Source organism: Brachyhypopomus gauderio, chromosome 11, assembly GCF_052324685.1.
Source record: "Brachyhypopomus gauderio isolate BG-103 chromosome 11, BGAUD_0.2, whole genome shotgun sequence".
NCBI lineage: Eukaryota > Metazoa > Chordata > Actinopteri > Gymnotiformes > Hypopomidae > Brachyhypopomus > Brachyhypopomus gauderio.
In genome coordinates, this window is record NC_135221.1 from 514,879 (window position 1) to 539,268 (window position 24,390).

General features: G+C 48.6%; 1 protein-coding gene across 8 annotated transcripts in view; it reads left to right on the forward strand.

The window, feature by feature from the left end:
* Positions 1-24,390, forward strand: part of dlg3 (discs, large homolog 3 (Drosophila)) — a 75,004-nt gene that overhangs the window by 40,163 nt on the left and 10,451 nt on the right. For 6 of the 8 annotated variants that reach the window (XM_077021002.1, XM_077021003.1, XM_077021006.1 and 3 more), the window contains 9 exons: positions 3,327-3,380; positions 4,009-4,059; positions 5,665-5,789; positions 7,572-7,741; positions 7,859-7,995; positions 8,892-9,036; positions 10,929-11,103; positions 19,576-19,732; positions 20,318-20,420. In XM_077021002.1, the coding sequence (XP_076877117.1) occupies positions 3,327-3,380; positions 4,009-4,059; positions 5,665-5,789; positions 7,572-7,741; positions 7,859-7,995; positions 8,892-9,036; positions 10,929-11,103; positions 19,576-19,732; positions 20,318-20,420 (1,117 nt within the window). The remainder of the gene's footprint in view (positions 1-3,326; positions 3,381-4,008; positions 4,060-5,664; positions 5,790-7,571; positions 7,742-7,858; positions 7,996-8,891; positions 9,037-10,928; positions 11,104-19,575; positions 19,733-20,317; positions 20,421-24,390) is intronic. The other 2 variants (XM_077021004.1, XM_077021007.1) reach the window with 1 other exon arrangement.

Consider the following 24,390-nt stretch of genomic DNA (forward strand, 5'->3'; position numbering starts at 1 on the left):
TATCTGCTCCTCACAGCCAGCGCAGTCACCAGGGTAGCCGTGACCATGGGAACACATTGATTATTTAACAGTGTGTATGGGGTGCCTGCCTCTGCCAGGGTTTACGGAGAGCCTTTGTCAGGCTGGAGTCCCAGATGTCATCAGGGCCAACAAGGCAGGCCTGTCAGGTGGAGTGCTACACAGAGCTAATGTCAGTTCACCTCTTTAATGAGCAAGCTGAGACCCAGTTTGAATAGATGAGCTGCCAAACCTGTGTGTGTGTGTGTGTGAGAGAGGGAGAGAGAGAGAGAGTGTGTTATGGCAGGAAAGAAGTGAATGGTAACATCTGGTTGGAAAATAGCCTTTAATGATTAGTGTTTGAATTAAAAGGAAATTAAGGGATTTATTCTAATCTAATCCAGATTTGGTTAATCCCCCGTGTCTCTTTGCTGTCCTTCTGGCATGTGTGGATGCTCTCCAGCCTGTTACTGCCGTCGGCTTTTTCTCTTCGCCCTCTCACCTCTTGTCAGCTATGCCTGTGTGAACCCTGCTCCCCCCATCATGTTTTTAATCTGGCCTAGCGAGTTAGCGCAGGACAGACGCGTGTGCACATCAGGTCCGCTGGGCTCGGCCCTGACCAGGGACCTGCTGTCCGGACGGCGTCTCGGTGTCACACGCAGTGTTGCGTCCTCGTCCGCCCTCACATGGCTGACCTGAGGACAGCGGTGAGCAGCACAGCCCACACTGAGATTACCGTCACACATACGGTTTGCTTGTTTGGACTGATTAAGATGTGGGATTGTAGACAAAATCTAAGATTAGGATGATGGGTTTAACTGGCCTGGGGCTGTGTGGTTGGAACGTTTTCATACCTGATCAGCGTGCAGGGAAGACTGTATGTTTGTGCTTCCTGCACTCCCGACTCAGGGAGTGAACACAGGGAGTGAACACAGGGAGTGAACACAGGGCCTGTTTGTGAAGTGCAGCTGAGCACAAGTCTCCTGCTATTACTGTGTCTGCATCCTTTCAATTAAGTGTAGTAACACTGTGACATCTGGTTGTGACAAACCTTTAGCTGAGGACGTGAAATAGTCCTGTTGTCTCAGTGACATTTAATGTGTTTGTGTGAATGTACCTTACCTGTGCCGATGTCACTTAAGGAACACTTTGTTCTGTGTGAACAGTGTTCCTCACTGTTACATCTATTTTGAATGTGTCTGATTCCTCTAGAATATTTCAGTTTTCTAGAATGCAACTTTCTTGTCATCCTTCTTTTAGTGCTTGGGGGAATTCAATGGCACACTGCCACATTGATGAGGTGAACTTGATTGGGTACATGGGTGGAGGAATACATTCATATGTAGATTTAAGGTACACAATTGTTCTTGACTTAGACAGTTTACATAGTGACTCTGTCTTGATTTATGATGTTAGCTAAGGGCATAGGAGGCTCTGTGGTGTGAGCTCAAAATCACGGAAGAGCTTCTCCAGAAGGTGAGCTGTGCACAGCCATGATGGTCCTCAGGGTACATGATGCACAAGCTCCTGTCCTGCTGTGTGGGGTAGGTCCCATCAGAAGGCAGGAAACACTGTCACACAGCCAAGGATTTTAAATACTCTCTCTACTCTTAAATACTCTACTCTAGTATTAAACACTCTACTCTTAAATACTCTGCTCTACTATTAAATACTATGCTCTTGAATACTCTACTCTAGTATTAAATATTCTACTCTTAAATACTCTGCTCTACTATTAAATACTCTACTCTTAAATACTCTGCTCTACTATTAAATACTCTACTCTTAAATACTCTGCTCTACTCTTAAATACTCTACTCTTAAATACTCTGCTCTACGATTAAATACTCTGCTCTACTCTACTGTGTTCTTCTCGGTAAGCGACGCAGAGCAATAATTTACAGGGTTTTTCTGCAAAGCAGTGGAGTGTGATGGATACAGTTATATGGGGGGGGTGTTGTAGCAGTATGGCGTGAACCCCAGCTGTAGGTACCAGGACGACTGTGCTGATGTAACGTGGCCTGCAGGAGATGGACTCAACCATCCTCACGTCTTCTCCACAGCTTCTGTTGGACTATACACATGCACTGATGCATTATGAAGGCATCCAGTTGAGAGGGCAGGAACAGTTCTGTCTGTCTGTCTGTCTGTCTGTAGAAAGCTCTCTGAGTTTGAATTTGAAAAAACCTCTTCAGTTAAGGAAGGAGACTCATAGAATTTTATTACTTTCATCCACAGATCTGAGTGGCATCTGTGCGTGTGTGTGTGTGTGTGTGTGTGTGTGCGCATGTGTGAGGTGTGAGCAATTTCTCTATCTATCTATCTATCTATCTATCTATATCTATCTATCTATCTATCTATCTATCTATCTATCTATCTCTCTCTCTCTCTGTATATACCGCAGTGTCCTCTCAGGACTTGTCTCACTCTCTGTATGTATTTGGCTGTAGCTGTTCTGTCTTCTTCATGATTTCCATTTGTCTGTGTGATTCCAACATTCGTGTAGATGTCCTCAACATCTGCTGAGTTCCATCTGGTGGTTTGAGTTCCTCAGTTCCAGCCACCTCTGGTCTCCTTGTCACCGTCTGACCACACGTGTCCAGTCTGAATCACACTGCAGGGTCAGTTCTGTGTATTCTGGTGAGATGGAGCCGTGAGCCGATGTCTTGCTCACTTCTGGCGTACAGCTTGTAGTCATCCATGTAGAGGAGGTGGCTGGTGGTTCTGTTCCAAAGCTGGAGTCTACAGCCCTTCATGGTGTGATTTCACTGAGGGCTTCAGGCATGTGCTGAGCTACAGCAGTTACAGGGCGTCTCCACGGTAAATCACACACTTGATGGTGACTCCCGCTGTTGTTGTGAAGTTGGCCTCGAGGGTCAAGGGTCGTCTTCCACAGCCCCACTAAGTTTTACATGAAGGCTCATAGAGGCGTGTTGAAGTTACAGAGACTCAGGTGTTATTACACCATCCATGTGTGGGACATTGAATCATTGGCCTTGTAGTCAAACAGGCAGTGCATTTGTCTAGTGTAGTGGACATGATGGCGTCCATAATCTTACCATATGAACTTTATACTGCAGGACTGAATATGTTTACAACTTTAAAGGGTAAAGTAAATAAGTACATACATTTTTAATTAAACTTGTTTGTTTGTACGTCCAAAATCTCGGGGTATTACTGTAGTTTGCTTGATCTTGGTAGCCGGTTACCACTGGTGTCCTGTTTTAGCCATGATCTTCAGTATCAGATCAACAGTGCTGGTGAGTGTGTGTGTGGAGGGGAGCTGGGTCTACACTCACTGATGTAATGTCCATGTCTTCATCTTGCAGGCAAACCCTCCTCCTGTCATAGTCAGCACAGACTCGCTGGACGCAGGACCTTATGTAAGTATCTGTTAACTCACCTCTAATAGCTCCTGCCTACCTGTCACCTGGGACTGTGTTTGATGGGTCTGTCCCACCTGTGTGTTTGATGGGTCTGTCCCACCTGTGTGTTTGATGGGTCTGTCCCACCTGTGTGTTTGAGGGGTCTGTCCCACCTGTGTGTTTGATGGGTCTGTCCCACCTGTGTGTTTGATGGGTCTGTCCCACCTGTGTGTTTGAGGAGTCTGTCCCACCTGTGTGTTTGAGGGGTCTGTCCCACCTGTGTGTTTGATGGGTCTGTCCCACCTGTGTGTTTGAGGAGTCTGTCCCACCTGTGTGTTTGATGGGTCTGTCCCACCTGTGAGTTTGATGGGTCTGTCCTACCTGTGAGTTTGATGGGTCTGTCCCACCTGTGTGTTTGAGGGGTCTGTCCCACCTGTGTGTTTGAGGGGTCTGTCCCACCTGTGTGTTTGAGGGGTCTGTCCCACCTGTGAGTTTGATGGGTCTGTCCCACCTGTGTGTTTGAGGGGTCTGTCCCACCTGTGTGTTTGAGGGGTCTGTCCCACCTGTGTGTTTGAGGGGTCTGTCCCACCTGTGAGTTTGTCTTTTGTAAGATGCAGCACACTAATGAAACCTTCTTGTGTTGCAGGTAAATGGAAGTGATGGCATGTACAAATATGAAGAAATCATCTTGGAAAGGGTGAATATCCATTCTCCTTCACTTCTACATTTGTACACATTCTCTCCAGTGTGCTACCTGTTCAGATGTGGCCAGTAGGTGGCACTAAAGGGTGATTTCAACACACACACTGAGCACAAAAGACCTCAGTGAAATGGCTTCTCAGTAAACCACACAAATCCCCATGACTCCATGCAGACATCGTTCCTTTAGATTCTTTTACTGATCCCCATTAAATAAGACATGTTCCCAAGAACACTCTATTTTTATAGAGTGATAGATAACATTTTCTAAAGTGAAATAAATATCTTATAAGAGCCAAAGCTCTATGTGCGTCCATCATGTGTAAGGCAGGATTATGTGGTTTTAATCAGTTAGTAGTGGAAGAGGCAGTATGTGTTGTAGAGGGGCTGGTGTCTCTCTGTGGTCCTCTGTCCCCCCACCACTCTGAGTGTCTCTCTGTGGTCCTCTGTCCCCCCACCACTCTGAGTGTCTCTCTGTGGTTTCAGAATAATTGCTGGGCTGTTCCTTCACCAAAAGGAATGTCTGTGTGCTGAGTCCTAGATAAACCATGTAAGATGTCATGTTTAAAGGTCTGTGGGTGATAGTCTGATAGTAGGAGCCAGCACGCTCAGCCCTGGTCAGGAGCTGCTGGTCAGAACACCTCAGCCTCTCTCTGCCTTAACTGGCGACAACTGTTACTCATTCATTATAGAAGACAGTAAAGTGACATTGTCAGTTGTCTTGTTTGGGGTGCGTCTGTACAGGCCTGGTAGACCGGCTGTAAACAAAAATGTGAGGTGGGTGGATGAGGGGTGGATGAGTGGTGGATGAGGGGTGGATGAGTGGTGGATGATGGGTGGATGAGGGGTGGATGAGTGGTGGATGAGGGGTGGATGAGTGGTGGATGAGTGGTGGATGAGGGGTGGATGAGAGGTGGATGAGGGGTGGATGAGGGGTGGATGAGTGGTGGATGAGTGGTGGATGAGGGGTGGATGAGGGGTGGATGAGGGGTGGATGAGGGGTGGATGATGGGTGGATGAGGGGTGGATGAGGGGTGGATGATGGGTGGATGAGGGGTGGATGAGAGGTGGATGAGAGGTGGATGAGAGGTGGATGAGGGGTGGATGAGTGGTGGATGAGTGGTGGATGAGAGGTGGATGAGTGGTGGATGAGAGGTGGATGAGGGGTGGATGAGGGGTGGATGAGTGGTGGATGATGGGTGGATGATGGGTGGATGAGTGGTGGATGAGGGGTGGATGAGTGGTGGATGAGGGGTGGATGAGTGGTGGATGAGTGGTGGATGAGGGGTGGATGAGTGGTGGATGAGGGGTGGATGAGGGGTGGATGAGGGGTGGATGATGGGTGGATGAGTGGTGGATGATGGGTGGATGAGGGCTGAACAAAGTGAGACTAAGAGGGAGGAGAACCAGTGAGGATCCATTCTTTATGCACAGCTTCTCCATCTCTTTCAAACAAAAAGTTCTGCTGATGATCCCAGTAGTAAAATATCTCCTAACAAGAAGCTCATGAATAGTTGATAGATCATGCCTCTGAGGACCGATTCATTTATACATGTTCTGTGCTACTATATTAGTTTATGTAACACTGTCCTGTGTTGAACAGGGCAACTCTGGCCTGGGCTTCAGTATTGCTGGAGGGATTGATAACCCACATATCCCAGACGACCCGGGAATCTTCATCACTAAAATCATCCCTGGAGGGGCAGCTGCCATGGATGGAAGACTGGGGTGAGATTACAACTCCTCCCCTCCCCTCTCCTCGCCTCTCCTTCAAACTCCTCCCAACTCCTCCCAACTCCTCCCCTCTCCTCGCCTCTCCTTCAAACTCCTCCCAACTCCTCCCCTCTCCTTCAAACTCCTCCCCTCTCCTCCCAACTCCTCCCCTCTCCTCCCAACTCCTCCCCTCTCCTCCCAACTCCTCCCCTCTCCTCGCCTCTCCTCCCAACTCCTCCCCTCTCCTCCCCTCTCCTCGCCTCTCCTCCCCTCTCCTCCCAACTCCTCCCCTCTCCTCCCAACTCCTCCCCTCTCCTCGCCTCTCCTCCCCTCTCCTCCCCTCTCCTCCCAACTCCTCCCAACTCCTCCCCTCTCCTCGCCTCTCCTCCCCTCTCCTCCCAACTCCTCCCCTCTCCTTCAAACTCCTCCCCTCCCCTTCAAACTCCTCCCCTCCCAACTTCTTCTCTCCCAACTCCTCCCCTCCCCTTCAAATTCCTCCCCTCCCCACTCCTCCCCTCCTAATTCCTCTCTTCTCCTCTCCTCCCCTCTCTTCTCCTCCCCTCTCTTCTCCTCTCCTTTAATTCTTTCCCAGGCTTTATTTGCACCACTGACCTCACAAACACTGTCCCAGTAAACCACTGCCTTACAGACTCTTCTCATTTTTCACGAGTGCCAGTGGGTTTCTGTGCCGTGTTTTCCTTTTTTGTATAGCACAGCTCATAACTAGTGTGAAGCTCTGCACCATGCCATAGTTTTTAGTCTACCTGCATTTCTGGCTGAATATGTGCTGGGCACAAGATGGCACCATTCCTCTCAACACATCCAGCGTAGTGTAGGTCAGCCCTGTTTCAGTTCTGGGTTCAAATCAGATCTAGTCCTTTCTCAATTGTATAAACTGAGGTACAATATCTCGGTATTATATCTTTACCTGTTATGAATGATGTCTGATGGCAAATTGGAATCTCCTACAAGAACGTCGTACAAGAACGTTGTATAAGAATGTTGTACGCTGTAATGTTGCTTATTTGGGAAGAACCAGTGTGGGTCAGCTTCCTCGGATGAAGTCTAGAGTAAAAGATAATAGATGACTCATCAGTCTAGAGTAAAAGATCAAAGATGATTCATGAAGCTCAATTCTTTCTTCCTGTGCTAAACTCTAGTCATTTATTCCACATGGTTTCAATTGATTTTGGAAGGTCTCATAAATTTCAGTTTTGTGAAGCTAACAAAACCAACTGAGTTGGTGAGGTTTATATCCTGCTGTGTGGATATTTGTTATCCCGTGTTGCTGCTGCTGCCTTCAGCCAGCGCTGCTCTGTCCTGCAGTGCTGCTCTGTCCTGCAGTGCTGCTCTGTCCTGCAGTGCTGCTCTGTCCTGCTCTGTCCTGCAGCGCTGCTCTGTCCTGCTTTGTCCTGCAGCGCTGCTCTGTCCTGCAGCGTTGCTCTGTCCTGTGGAGGCTCTTGCACCTCTGGGGCTCTTTTTACTTCAGACATCCAGTGTTCCATGAAAAACTTGAACTTTTGTTTTGAAGAGGAGACGTAATGCAGACTGGGCTCCAGGTGTGTAGTTAAAGCAGGTGTGCGGGGTCTTCTCTGGCCCTCAGGAACCCTGTGTGTCTGTGTTAAAACTGAAACTGGTACAGGTCTGGATTACTCTGGAATGATTGACATGTTCACATTACCATGACTGGAATTGCAGTTGTGTGATTCATGCTCTGTGTGTGTGTGTGTGTGTGTGTGTGTGTGTGTGTGTGTGTGTGTGTGTGTGTGTGTGTGTGTGTGTGTGTGTGTGTGTCAGAGTGAATGACTGTGTGCTGCGGGTGAACGAGGTGGATGTATCGGAGGTGGTTCACAGCCGGGCGGTGGAGGCCCTGAAGGAGGCGGGCCCTGTGGTGCGTCTGCTCGTACGTAGGAGACAGGCTCCGCCCGACACCATCCTGGAGGTCAACCTTCTCAAAGGGCCCAAAGGTCAGAGCCACACAAAGCAGCACACACACACTCACACACTCCTGTAGAGTGCCACCGTGTTACAGATGCAGTGACCCTGTGTTATTTAGCAGTGTGTGTTTTAATGTTGAATTGCAGGCCTGGGCTTCAGCATTGCTGGTGGCATTGGCAACCAGCACATCCCCGGAGACAACAGCATTTACATCACCAAGATCATCGAGGGCGGGGCTGCCCAGAAGGATGGGAGACTGCAGACGGGAGACCGCCTCCTGGCCGTAAGCCCCGCCCCTCCACCAGCACACACACTCCAGCGCTCAAGTCTAGAAAACCTCCAGAGTTGTACATGTTCACATATATGTGAACATGTATGTTCATGAGACTTTTCCTTCTGCCTTAAAATTCACACACGTATGTAAATGCTGCATCAAAATGTGTGAAAATGTCTGGATCTGGGTGGGCAGGGTTATGTCTGAATGACAATGTATGACACTGAATCCCAGATGCAGCGTGTTGATGAATTACTGAGAGTTACAGAGTTAGAGTTAAAGAGAGTTACATAGCATTACATTTATGGCATTTGGCAGACGCCCTTATCCAGAACGACTTACATTTTTATCTCAGTGAGCAATTGAGGGTTAAGGGCCTTGCTCAGGGGCACCTCAGTCATGGCCTCAGGTCTGGGAATCAAACCCACAACCCTCCGGTCACAAGACCAGTTCCCTAACCGCCAGGCCATGACTGCCCTTACATAGTTACAGAGAGATAAAGAGAGTTACAGAGAGATACAGAGAGATAGAGTTACATAGCATTACATAGTTACAGAGGGTTACAGAGAGTTACAGAGAGTTCTAAAGAATTAAAGAGACTTAAAGAGAGTTATATAGAGTTATAGAGAGTTAAAGAGAGTCTCTGTGATGAGGCAGTTTGGGATTGTCATGTGTAATATTCTCTCAAACACTAATGGCTGCTAATGAGAGCACTACTGTATCTCCAATCAACAGCAGAATATAAATGTGTTCTCCTAAATATATGACCTGTAGTACCTCAAATGTGATGCTATTTTTCGGGTGCAGGTCTTTGTGCTGGTTGTAATGTCTGTACCAGTGAGCCGTCTTCAGAGCAACAGGGACACACAGTGGAAAGACATGGTGGCCTGTGTGTGTGTGTACAGGTGAACAACATTATCCTGCAGGATGTACGTCACGAGGAGGCCGTAGCCGCACTGAAGAACACTTCAGACATGGTGTATTTGAAGGTGGCCAAGCCGGGTCCTGTGCACCTCAACGACATGTATGCCCCCCCGGACTACTCCAGCAGTACGTACCTGCTGACGCCCGCCACACACCACACCACCTCACACCACACCACCCCACACCACCTCACACCACACCACCCCACACCACCTCACACCCCACCACCCCACACCACCTCACACCACACCACCTCACACAACACCACACCACACCACCTCACACAACACCACACCACCTCACACAACACCACACCACCTCACACAACACCACCTCACATCACCTCACACCACACCACCTCACACCACACCACCCCACACCACCTCACACCACACCACCTCGCACCACCTCACACCACCTCACACAACACCACACCACCTCACACAACACCACACCACCTCACACAACACCACACCACCTCACACCACACCACACCACCTCACACCCCACCACCCCACACCACCTCACACCACACCACCTCACACCACCTCACACAACACCACACCACCTCACACAACACCACACCACCTCACACAACACCACCTCACATCACACCACCCCACACCACCTCACACCACACCACCTCGCACCACCTCACACCACCTCACACAACACCACACCACCTCACACAACACCACCCCACCTCACACCACACCACCCCACACCACCTCACACCACACCACCTCACACCACCTCACACAACACCACACCACCTCACACAACACCACACCACCTCACACCACCTCACACAACACCACACCACCTCACACAACACCACACCACCTCACACAACACCACACCACCTCACATCACCTCACACCACACCACCTCACACCACACCACCTCACACCACCTCACATCACCTCACACTACCTCACACCACCTCACACCACACCACCTCACACTACCTCACATCACCTCACCTCACACCACCTCACACTACCTCACACCACCTCACACCACACCACCTCACACCACCTCACATCACCTCACACCACCTCACATCACCTCACACTACCTCACACCACCTCACACCACACCACCTCACACCACCTCACACAACACCACACCACCTCACACAACACCACACCACCTCACACAACACCACACCACCTCACACCACCTCGCACCACCTCACACCACCTCACACAACACCACACCACCTCACACAACACCACATCACCTCACACTACCTCACACCACCTCGCACCAATTCACACCACCTCACACCACCTCACACCACACCACCTCACACCACCCCACACTACCTCACACCACCCCACACCACATCACCTCACACTACCTCACACCACCTCACACCACCTCACATCACCTCACACACCTCACATGACACCACTGCATGTAAAAGCCAATCAGCAGCTAGTTAGACTGATGAAAATGCTACATGCGTAGTGACTTATATTAGGACGCACCTGGCCCAATGAACAGGCCTTGCACACCTACTGGGTCTCGCTCTCCTCTCTCTCTCTCTCTCTCTCTCTCTCTCTCCCACTCTCTCCCACTCTCTACCTTTACCCCCACTCTCTCTCTCCCTCTCTGTCCCTCTCCCTCGCTCTACCTCTCTGTCCCCCCCCCCCCCCCCCCCCCCCTCTCGAGGCTGGTGTACTGAAGCACAGTTTTGTAACACTGCAGCTCTGGTGTGGTGAGTGTGTAGTGATCGCTCCATTCCCAAACTCCCACACACTGAACTGCCCACTGCTCTGCACCACACACCAGCCTCACCTCTCCCTCTCTCTCTCTCTCTCTCTCCCTCCCTCTCTCTCTCTCTCTCTCTCTCTCTCTCTCTCTCTCCCCTCCTCTCTATCCCCCTCTCCTCCTCTCTCTGTGTGGAGTCACACCTGAGATCTCTGCCAAGCACTAACTGGGCGGAGGCGCAGGCGTTCACCCCCTGGCCGATATCACTCCAGGACTAATCTTCTCTCTCTTTTCCTCCACTGGTCTCGCCCTGCCTCCAGCCTTCCCCTCCATGGTGGACAACCACGTGGGCCACAACTCCAGCATGGCCTACATGGGGGGCATGGAGCCCAAGTCCATGTACGCGCCCGCCCAGGTCACGCCATCCCGCTACTCTCCCGTCCCACCACACATGCTGGGAGAGGATGACTTCACCAGGTCAGAACCCCCCGCCCCACACCACCCGCCCCGCCCCACACCACCCGCCCCACACCACACCACCTGCCCCACACCACACCACACTACAACCCCCGCCCCACAACATGTCGCACCCCCCGCCCCACACCACGCCACCCCACACTTCCCCACACCACGCCACCCCACACTTCCCCACACTTCCCCACACCACCCTACACCACACCACCCTACACCACACCACCCTACACCACACTTCCCCACACCACCCTACACCACACCACCCTACACCACACTTCCCCACACCACCCCGCACCACACCGCCCCACACCACCCCACACTGTGCCACACCCCCATACCACCCCACACCACGCCTACTTACTGTCCAACATCAACACACGCATGCCTTCCTGTGTTGGGTGCAGGAGGGGTATGTTCATCACACATGATCCTCTCACATTTCTCCATTCACTTTGCCACTTCCTCCTTTGTTTGATTTCTCTGGATGATATTTGACTCATAGAGTTCAAACCACATGCTGCGTTATAAACGACAACAAAAAACGTTTTGATAAGCTTCAGGATGCTGATAGCTGTCTTTGAGGTCTCTGTGTTATGCCAAATGTCTGGTAGTGCATTTGTGAACATGGTGTAAAAAGAAGCTTGGGAGAGATGAACCCAGTCTCACCTGTGTGAGCAGGCCAGGCACTCCTGAATAAGAGGTCTTTCTGTCATGGGTCAAATGTCACTGACCATTAAAGATTCCACCTTTAATTGTACAAAACTGCTGGTTTCCTGGATATGAAATCAGTCTCACCTCAAACAAAGCATGAACTCCCCAGAGCTGTGAGTCACCCCCCCCCCCCCCCCCCCCCCCCCCCATCCGGCTGAATGAGAGCTACATACACACTGACGCATGTGTATTTGTGTGTGCGTGCTTGTGACTGTTTATGTGCATGTGTGTTTTGTTTTTGTGTGTAGTACATGCAAGTGTCTTTGTCTCTGTGACTACAGTCTGTGTGTCTGAGTCACTTCCGTTTACTGTGTGATTTTTGTACCCCACTAGGGTCGAGCCCATTTACAGTGCCATCCACAAACCTGTCAGGGATGCCAGTCCTCCCCACCCCTACCTGTGCACAGGGGGGTCTGGGGGCTACAGCCCCACCCTGCCTGCTCTGTGCCAAAGCCTGGTGCTATACTCTGGCAGGTACTAACCCACTGCTTTTTGATCTGCCCGCCATAGCCTAGCCTAGCCTATTCTAGCCTAGCCAATTCTAGCCTAGCCTAGCCTAGCCTATTGTAACTTAGCCTAGCGTTTCTAGCCTAGCCTATTCTAGCATATTGTAACCTAGCCTAACCTAGCATAGGCTATTCTAGCCTAGCCTAGCCTACCGTCCAATCGACCCCTGCCTTCCTGCCCTTGCACACTCCCCTACCACCAGTACTTGTTTCAGGTGGCTGCACGCTCCTCACAGTATGATGGTGGTTATGTATAAAGGAGAATGTGGTACAGATCACAGAAGGGACCAGGCAGGAGGGCTGAAGCTTCGCTCAGCTTACGTTTCATGCTGTGAGCTGCTGTAACACCTGTAGCAGTAAATGGTGGTGATGGCTTTGCCCTGCCTAAATGGGACTTCTCCCTCTCAGAATCTAACACACAGCGATGCACTCACCGATGTACCCACCGGTTCACTCACCGATGTACCCACCGGTTCACTCACCAATGTACCCACCGGTTCACCCACCGGTTCACTCACCGATGTACCCACTGATTCACTCACTGATTCACTCACCAAAACACTCAGCGATTCACTCAGCGATGCCTTTGGCTTCTGTGTGCCCTGCTTCTATTACATTACTGCATGAAAATAAATGCAGTCATGCGTTAGTGTTAGTCTCTTACCGTCCCAAATGTACATGTGTGTGTCAGGTGTGGTGGCCGTCTGTCTTCTCTGGGCTCCAGGTTCAGTCAGAGTGACTGGTGTGATCTTTTACACAGCAGTGCGTGTGAGGTCTAATGTGCTGTGATCTAGCTTTAGTACATACTATGTTGATTCTGTAGCTTTAGCAGTAGTGAACCGTGACCATTAAACCTGGGCCCGCTCCCATAACCCAAAAAAAATTCCTCTCTTAATTAACTGCAATAAAGAAAAAAAAATTGAGACGACAGTACAGCTTTAGAAATGCAATAAACAATAACATATGTACTAGATAACTTCTTAAGCAAAATAAGGTTCCAAACAAAATAAGGTTCACAGCTCCGTGTTCCTCGGGAGCAGAATAAGTAAACAACGCGCACGAGGGCATCAAAGGAATGAATGGAAACTAGCTAGCGGTGGTACGCTAACGACAGCTAGCGTCGCCTCAGTGGGCCGGAAATTATCATACAGTTAAGCCCGCCCACTAAGAGGGAAGATATGATTGGTCAATTTTACTGTCATTTGAAACTGGTATTGCGCTGAATTATAACTGCCAGGCCCTCTGTAAACGAACAGCGGGCATCACAGTCCTGATAGGGGGAGACACAGGCTCACAGGCTTCCACTTAACCCCTCACCTTCCAACACAGATTGAATAGATAGATAGATAGATAGATAGATAGATAGATAGATAGATAGATAGATAGATAGATAGATAGATAGATAGATAGATAGAGCGAGCTTTATTTATCCCTTGGGACGGATCCCTTCAGGAAATTGTATATAGACACGGTTGAATAATTTATTTGCTTATATTTTTGTAATTGTTTAGATGTCGATTGTCAAACTAAGTAGACAAAATAAATTGGATAAATTATATTATATATTTATGTTTTAAGAATATTTTTAGGCCCTCTGAGAGGGCGTAGAGGGCCCTGACGGTTCCCCACTGAGCTTTAGTATATACTATGTTGATTCTGTAGCTTTAGTATGTACTATGTTGATTCTGTACACTGTACTTTGGTTTATTACTGCCCTGTTCATAACACATCTAGGCACTCACTTCAGTAGTAGAATATTCATTCTGGACTACCAGAGTGACTGCAGAACACAGATTATTTAAGTACAAGCTGCTTTGCTGGAGGTTTTCAGAGCCGTTGGGAGTCCTGCATGAGCACATTAGGGTAGAAACTGACTGAGGTGTCATCACTGCATGTACCTGCTTGTGCAGGATCTGTAAGTTAAAGAATATAATTTTGTTCTGTGTTTTCATGATAACCTTAAATTTGTGGATTCATTCATTTTAAGATGTGTCTGTGCGTGTCAGATTGTAAGTCTGTGTGTCTATGTAAGTCTGTGTGTCTATGTAAGTCTGTGTGTCTATGTAAGTCTGTGTCATGCTTGTGTTTACCCCTTGATTTATCTGTGTGCTTTTAATATGAACACTAATTCTGCAGTGTAAAGCACTCATCTTGAGAGCCGCTAATGACAGAGGTTACTGGACCTCACCAGTACATATGCTCACACACACAAACACTCCCACACACACAGGCTGTGTTCGAAATAGCCTACTACATACTGGATACTGCATACTGGACTCAGTATATACTGGATACTGCATACTGGTCCTCGTAGTAGTATGCAGTACAGTTTCCAGTATGCGACAAAAGCAAAGCATACTACGGGGTCACGTGATCGTAGCGTTGCATGATGGGATGCAGTACACCACGAAGATAGCTCTGTTCGCGTACTGGAATATTTTGCGGAAGTAGTAGGTCATCCGGGTATGTTTCACGTACTGGAAAATTTCATTTTGATCACATACTGCATACGGCATACTGATTTGGGGCTCAATCAGTACGCCAGTAGTATGTAGTAGGCTATTTCGAACACAGCCACAGTCTCTACTTTGACCCTGTGCCACCGGAATGTTTTGGCTTGTGTTTATGTAAATATAAATGGCCCAGTTCTTCCTGTAAAGGTCTGGAGAGAAGAGGTGGATTCTGTGGTCAGTACAGATGATGAGTGGCTATCTTTCCTACAGCTGTGTTTCCTACACAGAGTTGAAAACAGACGGCATACCCAGCTCACACACACACACACACACACATACATACACGCACATAAACACTTACACATAAACACACACACACACATACACACATACACACGCAGCCACATGCACACACACGCGCACACAAAAGCACAGACATAAGCATATAGAAGCATACAGAAGCATATGGATAAACATACAGTCTCCCATTCTCACATATGTTATATACATGCTACATGTTTACTTATATGTAAAAATAGATGGAAATTTGCATGGAAATACAGAACTGATTCTTTTGCATTGCCATGGTGGACTTTCCTGTGTATGAGTGTTAGGTGCAGATATTAAGGGGATTTTCCCAGTGACCCCATTCACCTTGGGCAGCCACACTGAGCCGTTTTTAAAGCTATTATTTTTATTTTCACAGAATTGTGAAGACTTTGGGTTTAACACATTTATCTTACACAGCACGTGCCATAACATCTGAGCACAATCACATCGGTTTGATTACATCGTTTGTAAACTTTGATCATTGTGAAGGAAGTGATTCGATTGTGTTGGTCCAAGATTACTAAGGCTGTGTTTACACAGATGTGTTATCTGTGTGACCGCGTGAACAGCAGAAAACACTGAATCTGACATTGGCAACTATGATCTGGGACACTTTCATATGTGGTACTAAAATCCGATATGGATCCAATATGCAGCGGGTTAACTCTGAAGAGCTGGACCAGGATTCATGCATCATCTTTACTTTAATCCAACTGAAGATTCATCGTCCTTTGGCCTTCTGGGAGCTAAAGATGGAGAATTTCAGTGGTGGTGAGGTCACCGCCTGTCTGTCTCCTCACTCTCTGAGACATTTGATCTGTATGTGTATTAGGTCTTCACTGCAGGTGAATGTGAGCGCCACCACTAGGCCAGTGGCTCTTACTGCAGATGCCATGTTGATGAGGGCGATGCTCTCCTGTGCACGAGGGCTGGTTTGGTCTCTTCACACTAACGTTGGATATAAGTCACATTTAAAAGATTGTATTTGGTCTGAAAATTGTCACTTGTTAGGCTGTGAGAACGTCTCAGTATCAGATCTTGTATGGAAAGGTCTCTGTATCAGTCTGATTAGCAGCACACACACATGATGAGAGACAGTAAACTGTGAACAGTAGTGCTCACATATAGACAAACATGGCACTTACAAAGTGGGCTCAGTATCAGTGTGTGTGTGTGTGTGTGGAAGAAGTGTGTGTGTGTGTGTGTGTGTGTGTGTGTGTGTGTGTGTGTGTGTGTGTGTGTGTGTGTGTGTTTGGACAGCTCTGTTTGCTCGGAGGACATGTAGTATCGGTAACGGGGCAGTTATGGCTTTCATTAGCCAGCATTCCTGGAACATGAGACAGATGCTTGTACACCTCTAATGTCCTTATACACTTTGGTGGATCACTTGACTGCTAACTAATGTCATCTTGAGTTAAATGCTCAACAGTGTAATCAAAGCGAGGGGTTACTTTAACTTTAACTCCAGCCTCTGAGTCTGAAACGTTAATCATTTATTGTATGTAGTTGATTCTCAGCTGCTCTAAAGACCTTGAAATATCCAAAGGCCCTGAAACATCTGTTGGTGCGGAGAGAAATGAGAATGTAGTAGTGGTGGGGGGTTGTGGGGGGTGGTTGGGGGTGGGGCTAATGGTCAGACACATTATCAGAGAGACAGACGTTAGCAGATGAGAGACCCAAGAGGTACAGCAGAGGGTGAGACAGCAACACAGATAAAATGGAGAATTCTTTTGCATGGTAGCTATGGTAACCAACTGTTTACATTCTTAGCAGAGGCAAAAGGACATGGAGTGAGAGAGGGAGAGAGGGAGAGACAGAGAGGGAGGGAGGGAGAGAGAGACAGAGAGGGAGGGAGGGAGAGAGAGAGAGGGAGGAAGGGAGAGAGAGAGTGAGTGAGGGAGGGAGGAAGTGAGTGAGTGAGTGAGGGAGGGAGTGAGGGAGGGAGTGAGGGAGGGAGTGAGGGAGAGATTGAGGGAGAGATTGAGGGAGAGATAGAGGGAGGGAGAGATAGAGGGAGGGAGTGAGGGAGAGATAGAGGGAGGGAGTGAGTGAGGGAGAGTGAGGGAGAGATAGAGGGAGGGAGTGAGGGAGAAAGCTGGGGGAGGGAGAGAGGGAGGAGGGTCTCATGATAGGGAGGAGAGCTTAGTTGCATTCATACAGTGTGGAATGTACTCCCGTTCTCTAAAGTCACTCCTGTCCTCTACTGTTTCCTTGTCCACTGATGTGAGTGTGAAGACTGAAGACACCTAACACAGGATTACTGAGCTCCTCACCCCAGTGAGACACACCCAACACATTCACACATTAGTGGTGAGACTCTGTAGAACCTGCTTCACTCATCTCCATAAAGAAGGCTGACATGACACACTTGTGAGGTTGACTTCAAACTAACTCTCCCAGATGACCATTAAAATGTTGAAAAAGGCAATTTCATCTAAAACATCTTCATCAGCACTGCATTTTAACATAACTTTGATAACAGGTGTTACTGGAGAAGAGAAAAGCTCGAGTCTTGATTATCGTGAAGAGAATGAAGCGTGTAGCGTCATGGCAGCCTGTGAATGAGGGTGGGGAAGAGTTAACATGGAGGAGACAGAGCTGCTAGAGGAGACCTGCTTCCCATTACACCCCTACAGCCAGAGACTCTGTAAACATTTACACACACACACACACACACACAGCACCATACCGGGGTGCAGACAAAGACATAGACAGTCTTGGAATATCCTCAGATTGTGATAGACGTCATGTTCACAGTGAACATCTCTTCCTCTCTGCCTTTGGTGAGGTTTAATCTGCACAGACAGAAGCGTGTCTCCTTCAGCACTGGAAACAGGGACAACAGGTAACCGTGTGTTTGAGACGAACGCTTCCTCTAAACATCAGTGTTTTAATGCTTTGAGAAAATACCATGCGATGTAGATTTCTTCAGTAATGGAATTTGATCTGTTTGGCCAGATCTTCTATGGCTACACATGCCTGAAGCATCAGGGTGAAGGGGGGGGGGGGGTCACTGCTGCTACCAGGAACCCACAAATCATGTCTGTGTTGGGCAGCATGTCGTCGGTCCAGATGCACCATTATGGTTCAGCCTTGCTGTGTACGGGCTCCCATCAATCCACACCACTAAATGGGCATGTCATCAAAATTCCAGTAACTGAATGGGCAGTCTGTAGAAGAAATGTTAGCTTTGATATAGTCTGACTATATTAAATATATACTTTTGCACAAACTGTTCTATAAAAGCATTAGCGAACTTCCCAAGATGAAGTGCCTGTCATATTAGATCTGAAGTGTTTCAGCGGGGGAAAGCGATTCACGTTTAAGCACACTTTTCTGGGGACAGAGAACTGGACATCGGTGATGGTCAGATCTTCAAAAGAAGAGTAGAGAGTCTGTCATTGAAAACCACTGATGTAAAAGTGTTCTCATCAATAACAGAAAGGCACAGCGACAAGAAATAAAAATAGGACTGGGGGTGGTGTCTGGGGGGGGGGGGGGGGGGGGGGTGTTGGGTGGTGTCTGGGGGGTGGTGGTGTGTGTGTTGGGTGGTGTCTGGGGGGTGGTGGTGTGTGTTGGGTGGTGTCTGGGGGGGGGTGGTGTGTGTTGGGTGGTGTCTGGGGGGTGGTGGTGTCTGGGGGGTGGTGGTGTGTGTTGGGTGGTGTCTGGGGGGGTGGTAATGGGTGTTGGGTGGTGTCTGGGGGGGGAGTGGTGTGTGTTGGGTGGTGTCGGGGGTGGGGGGGGGGTGGGATGTAGCAGTACTAGTGTGAGCTGTAGCTGTGTGTCTGTATCACACTGTTTCTCCCACTCCATGAACACAATTTGCTTTCCATACTGTGAAATGATGAAAATTATGAAGCGGGTTAGTTAGTTACATTTTGTGAGTGTTCACTTTCACTACTACAGCTCTAGTGTGAGGTGTCCTGGTCCAAAAGTGTGTCTGTGTTTCTGCTGTCCCTGTGTGTCTGTGTTTCTGCGGTCCCCGTGTGTGTCTGTGTTTCTGCGGTCCCCGTGTGTGTGTCTGTGCTTCTGCGGTCCCCGTGTGTGTGTGTCTGTGTTTCTGCGGTCCCCGTGTGTGTGTCTGTGTTTCTGCGGTCCCCGTGTGTGTGTCTGTGTTTCTGCGGTCCCCGTGTGTGTGTCTGTGTTTCTGCGGTCCCCGTGTGTGTGTCTGTATTTCTGCGGTCCCCGTGTGTGTGTCTGTATTTCTGCGGTCCCCGTGTGTGTGTCTGTATTTCTGCGGTCCCCGTGTGTGTGTCTGTATTTCTGCGGTCCCCGTGTGTGTGTCTGTGTTTCTGCGGTCCCCGTGTGTGTGTCTGTGTTTCTGCGATCCCCGTGTGTGTGTCTGTGTTTCTGCGGTCCCCGTGTGTGTGTCTGTGTTTCTGCGGTCCCCGTGTGTGTGTCTGTGCTGCCCCCTGCTCTGTTTCTGATGCTGGTTTAATCTTTGCCTCACGCGTCATGTCACGTCTGGTTTACAGGGAGCCCCGGAAGGTCCTGCTACATAAGGGCTCCACAGGACTGGGCTTCAATATAGTGGGTGGAGAAGATGGAGAAGGAATCTTTGTGTCTTTCATCCTGGCGGGAGGGCCTGCGGACCTGAGTGGAGAACTGAGGAGAGGAGACCGTATCCTGTCGGTCAGTATCATCCAGCTGTGACGCCTCATTCACAGAAGTGCTTTAGGTTTTAGGGAGAAGATCCCAAACAGACCCAATAGCCTACTTAAAAAATGGTTAGAATAGAGTTGGAGTAACCTGGGATAAAAGGTGATGTTTAGGTTTATATACATTATATTTAATTACTATATTAATACAAGTGTGATTTGACCACAAATATATCGTATCATACATAATATGAATATGTAGTACCCGAGATAATTTTCTAAAAACAAAAATAAACAAACAAACTAAGAATTACTTGGAGACATGTTGTGCTCTTATGTGAATGGAACAGAGAATTAATTTTTTTTATTGTGATAGTTTATGAAACGCTTGTACTTGAGTTAAATTCATCCATGCCCACATTACATACGCCACTCCAAACTAGAGGACACAGTTCTTGCCCATTTTCGTTGCTATTAAACATAGCCTACTGAGACAGTAATAGTCAGGCTGTGTTCTGATATTAAACGTAGAGAGACAGTAATAGTCAGGATGTGTTCTGATATTAAACGTACAGAGACAGTAATAATCAGGCTGTTTTATGATTGTTGTTGTTATTAGGTGAACGGTGTGAATCTGCGTAACGCGACCCATGAACAGGCAGCGGCCGCGCTGAAGAGGGCAGGACAGACCGTCACCATCATCGCCCAGTACAGACCAGAAGGTACAGACTAAACACTCAACCTTATTTACTTGGACATAGTGCAGTGTGACAGGTGGGTCCGGACCTTTTTATGTGTAGTAATCGAGATGCAAATGAGTCATTTCCTTTATCTCGGTGTTTTTGTCATGTGAGTTCATTGTTCGTTGAGGTGGTGAACACCGGTGTAAAGTGGTGAGACTGGGCGGTGTTGGGCGTGCTCACACGGTAGTCCGTGTTTCCTGCGCGTCTTGTTTGCGTGTTTGGAAGGCGTTAGTGCAGAGGCGCGCTGCCGTTATCTCACGTGTGCGCTCACGTGTCTCACGTGTGTGTTTAATCAGGTACCGCAGCGCCTCGCCTGTCCCACCACAGCCCGGTGTGCACGGGGCTCGCGCTCCCGCGAGACGGCATTTCTGCGCGTGCAGCAGCTGCACGGGGCAGTTGAGTGAGTGGGGGGGGGAGGGGGAGGGGTCAGTCCTCCACGGAGCCGCGGCGGACACGCGCAGCCCGGTGCGACGCTCCTCGCCTCCTCCGCGCGGTGAAGAGCGCGTGGCCGTGAAGGAAAAGCCCGCGCCCGTGATCCGGTGTGGTGGGCGGAGCTAAGCGTGCACGCGGAGGCGCTGGCGGGCAGCTACCGTGTTGTGTTGGGATGTGTGTGTGAGAAGAGCAGCACTAACACACCGTGTGTGTGTGTGTGTGTGGACGCGGCGGGTACGAGACGCGGCCCGGCGGGGCGGCGGAGGGAGAACGCGGCTACACCGAGGAGAGAGACGCTTCACCCGGGGAGAACAGCACAGCTAACCGCTAACACCGAGCTAGCCGCGCGCACTCGGTGTGAACCTGGAGAGAGAGAGAGAGAGAGAGAGAAAGAAAGAAAGAGAGTGAGAGAGAGAGAGTGAGTGAGTGAAAGAAAGAGAGTGAGAGAGAGAGAGAGTGTGTGAGAGAGAGAGAGAGAAAGAAAGAGAGAGAGAGAGAGTGTGTGAGAGAGAGAGAGAGAGAGAGAGTCGGACACACACGGACGGGTTCCTGGAGTGAGCGTGTGGTCCCGGTGTCTGGACCGGGACTGTAGGACTGGGGTTCGGACCGGACGTGCTGAACTGTTGTTGTGTAAGTGAACGCAGTTAAACTCACATTATAATATATATTCATATATTGATATATTCATATATTCCCCTTTGACCACTTACGGGAGGTTAATATGTGGACTCGCTGGTTTTTGTAGTAAATACTAACTTGAAAAGTTTAATGTTTGTTTGCTGCGACCCAACATGACAGTAAAGCGGGTGTGTAACTGCCCAGCTGGGGGGCAACTGAGCCCAGTAGTGCTGTGGCCCCCAGGGGCCCCACTAACACCCCAGGGCTTGGCTAGTGATCCAACATTTACCCTCCATTCTAATGTACCTAATCACAATACGGAGCAATAAACCAAAGACATGCAAATAGTTCAAATTCACAACAAGTTTAACTTTTAAACGTTCGTAAATGTATTCTTTGTATTGTCTGTCCAGCTAACTTCCACACTAGCTAATCGAACAAACATTTAAACTACATATAAGCAGCAGTACAGAACAGGTGTGTTTCACCCAGGGACCATAAGGAAGTGTTTCAGCGGATGAAAACTCCCTGATCCGTGAAGCTAATTCCTTCTGGATTCCACGCAAACATTAGTTATTAAAATGATATTTTCTGGATATTTGTGTTGCTACGGCGTGGCCTCTTTGCAATTAATTATCTGGATAGCTATTACCTTACCGCACCACCTGTCATTTTAGTAGCCTAACATTATAGCTCATGTGCTTCATTAGAATAAACAGACAAGAAATCACCAGAGCTTTTATGATGAAATACACCCACAGACACAGTCACTGTATCATCTTCTGCAGTAATAAATAGGATGTGTGATGGAGGTGTGTAGTCAGATAGTTTTCCCCGTGTAAAGCTATGAGAGGAATGTGGCAGTAAGTTATGTGTTGTAGCATGCTCTCCCCCGTTCTGCTCATCTCTTTAGTCACACGCTCCTGGAATATAAATGGCGTACTCCGCCCTTTCAGGGGCTTGTACGTCTGCACACAACTAGATGTGACATAGTAATTTGGGCTAGAATAGCTCATTTAATTATGTGGGACTCAACTGCAGGGTGAATGTTGGATCATCTTGCATCTGGGAAGATTCCTCACATTGACTTTATATGTTAAGTAAACCATTAATGTTAAATAAGAGTGTAGTGTCCAGCGTAAACCACTGTTGACTCAGGGTTAATTTATCTCTAGTGTTGGTTTTTTTGTTATTTTTAGAGGTTTGGCGTTACTAGAGACTTACATGATTTTAATTACATTTGAATTCAAGATGTCATGATGCAATTATGCAAGATGTGTCATTGTCCAGGAACCCATTGTTAAAACCCCTACAGGTTATTTATTCTACTCATTCTTCTTCACATTGTGCTGTTTTACGTTTGAAGTTCTCCCTACTGTGTGTGTTACTAATCCTGTCCACACATGCTAACTTAGCAAAGCAGCGTCCAGTACGGCACCTGCTGCAGTGTGTGTTCGCACGGCCGCGTCACACGTGCCCCGCCAGGCACGTGACTCCACGTTTTCAGGCAGATAGGTGACGTTTGAGGTTCATTTTACAGGCCTGTGGGTATTGAACATTGTTAAATTCTAGGATGTGTTGGTTAATAGTTGTAGGATGTTTTTGTGGCACATCAGAAGGAGGCCAGTAGTCACAAGTTTGTTTGGTTAACAGTAGTTTGTGTTAATAAGCGTACGGTTTGTAGCAGGTGGGCCTTTTCCTCATCAGTACTGTGCTGGCTGACGTTGGATCAGCTCTGTGTGGTGCGTGAGTGCTGTGTCATTGAAATAAACAATGGAGGACGTGTGTAGTGAGCTGTGGTGGACAGACACATCAGTGTGGCACTGATGGAGGGTGAAGGTTGGTGCACGCTGAAATGACCGTTTCCTGCTCAGGTGGGCGCCTGACCAAAAGCAGAGGTCTTCAGACGAGCCCCGCGGAAGCCCAGCACGCATGTGTCCACCATGTCACGGTGCAGGTGAAGAGGCAGCTACACTCTACTTCCCAAAATAAAAGCTGCATATTAACGAGGACATGCAGTGTGAGCAGGACGTGGAGCTGTCCCACTTTCTTCTTAAGGAACGGGTCACTGGAAATAAAGATCCCCGTCTTACAGCCACTCGTGTGGTAGCCTCACGTAGCATGAGTTAGCAGAGCAGTTAGACCACAGCTGACCTAATGTGGGCTGTAATTGAGTCTGTGTTCGTTATAGATCAGAACATTTGCATCTAACCAGTGGTGTGGTCCGGTTCGTGTTATTGAGTGCTATTAAAACACTGTTATAAACCAGTGGTTGGTTTTTTCAGTCAACACACATGCTAATATTTGGCAATATGGCCCTACAAATCACTACTAACACCTCAACGCTGTCTGGAGCGTCTTCACCGCTGCATTACTGTATCGCTGTTAGCGTAAGCATTACCCAGAGTGCCTCCTCCTCCCTTCAATGCTTCCAGCCTGTCTCCTTGGTTACAGGCAGCGGTGTCAGGTTACCTTACCTGGCCATGTTGTTCCAGAGTGTGTGAACTGCTCTGTGAGGGGTGTGTGTGTGCTGCAGGCCTGGTTTATCTCTTCGTATTGACATGGTCTGTGTGTCTGGATGTGTGGGGACGTCTACATTCAGCTGAAGCTTCACATTCTCTGATCCTATGATGAAGTAAAAGAGTTTGTTCTTGGGTTAGTGTCAAACTAAACGCAAAGGTAGTATTTTCTGATCCAGGGTCACCTGGCCAGTTGCATAAGCGCGTGGCTAAACTGGGCTAACCTGGGCATGTTTGGAGAGTGTGGCAGGCCAGTTCTCCTCATGTCTCTTGGGTTCATTCTGAAGTGGAGCTGTTTTTCTGCCTCTGTTCTTTGGTGTGTGCTGGTTGCTACGCTAGCGGCTGCAGGCAGACCACACGTGTGCAGAGGTGTAGTCTCA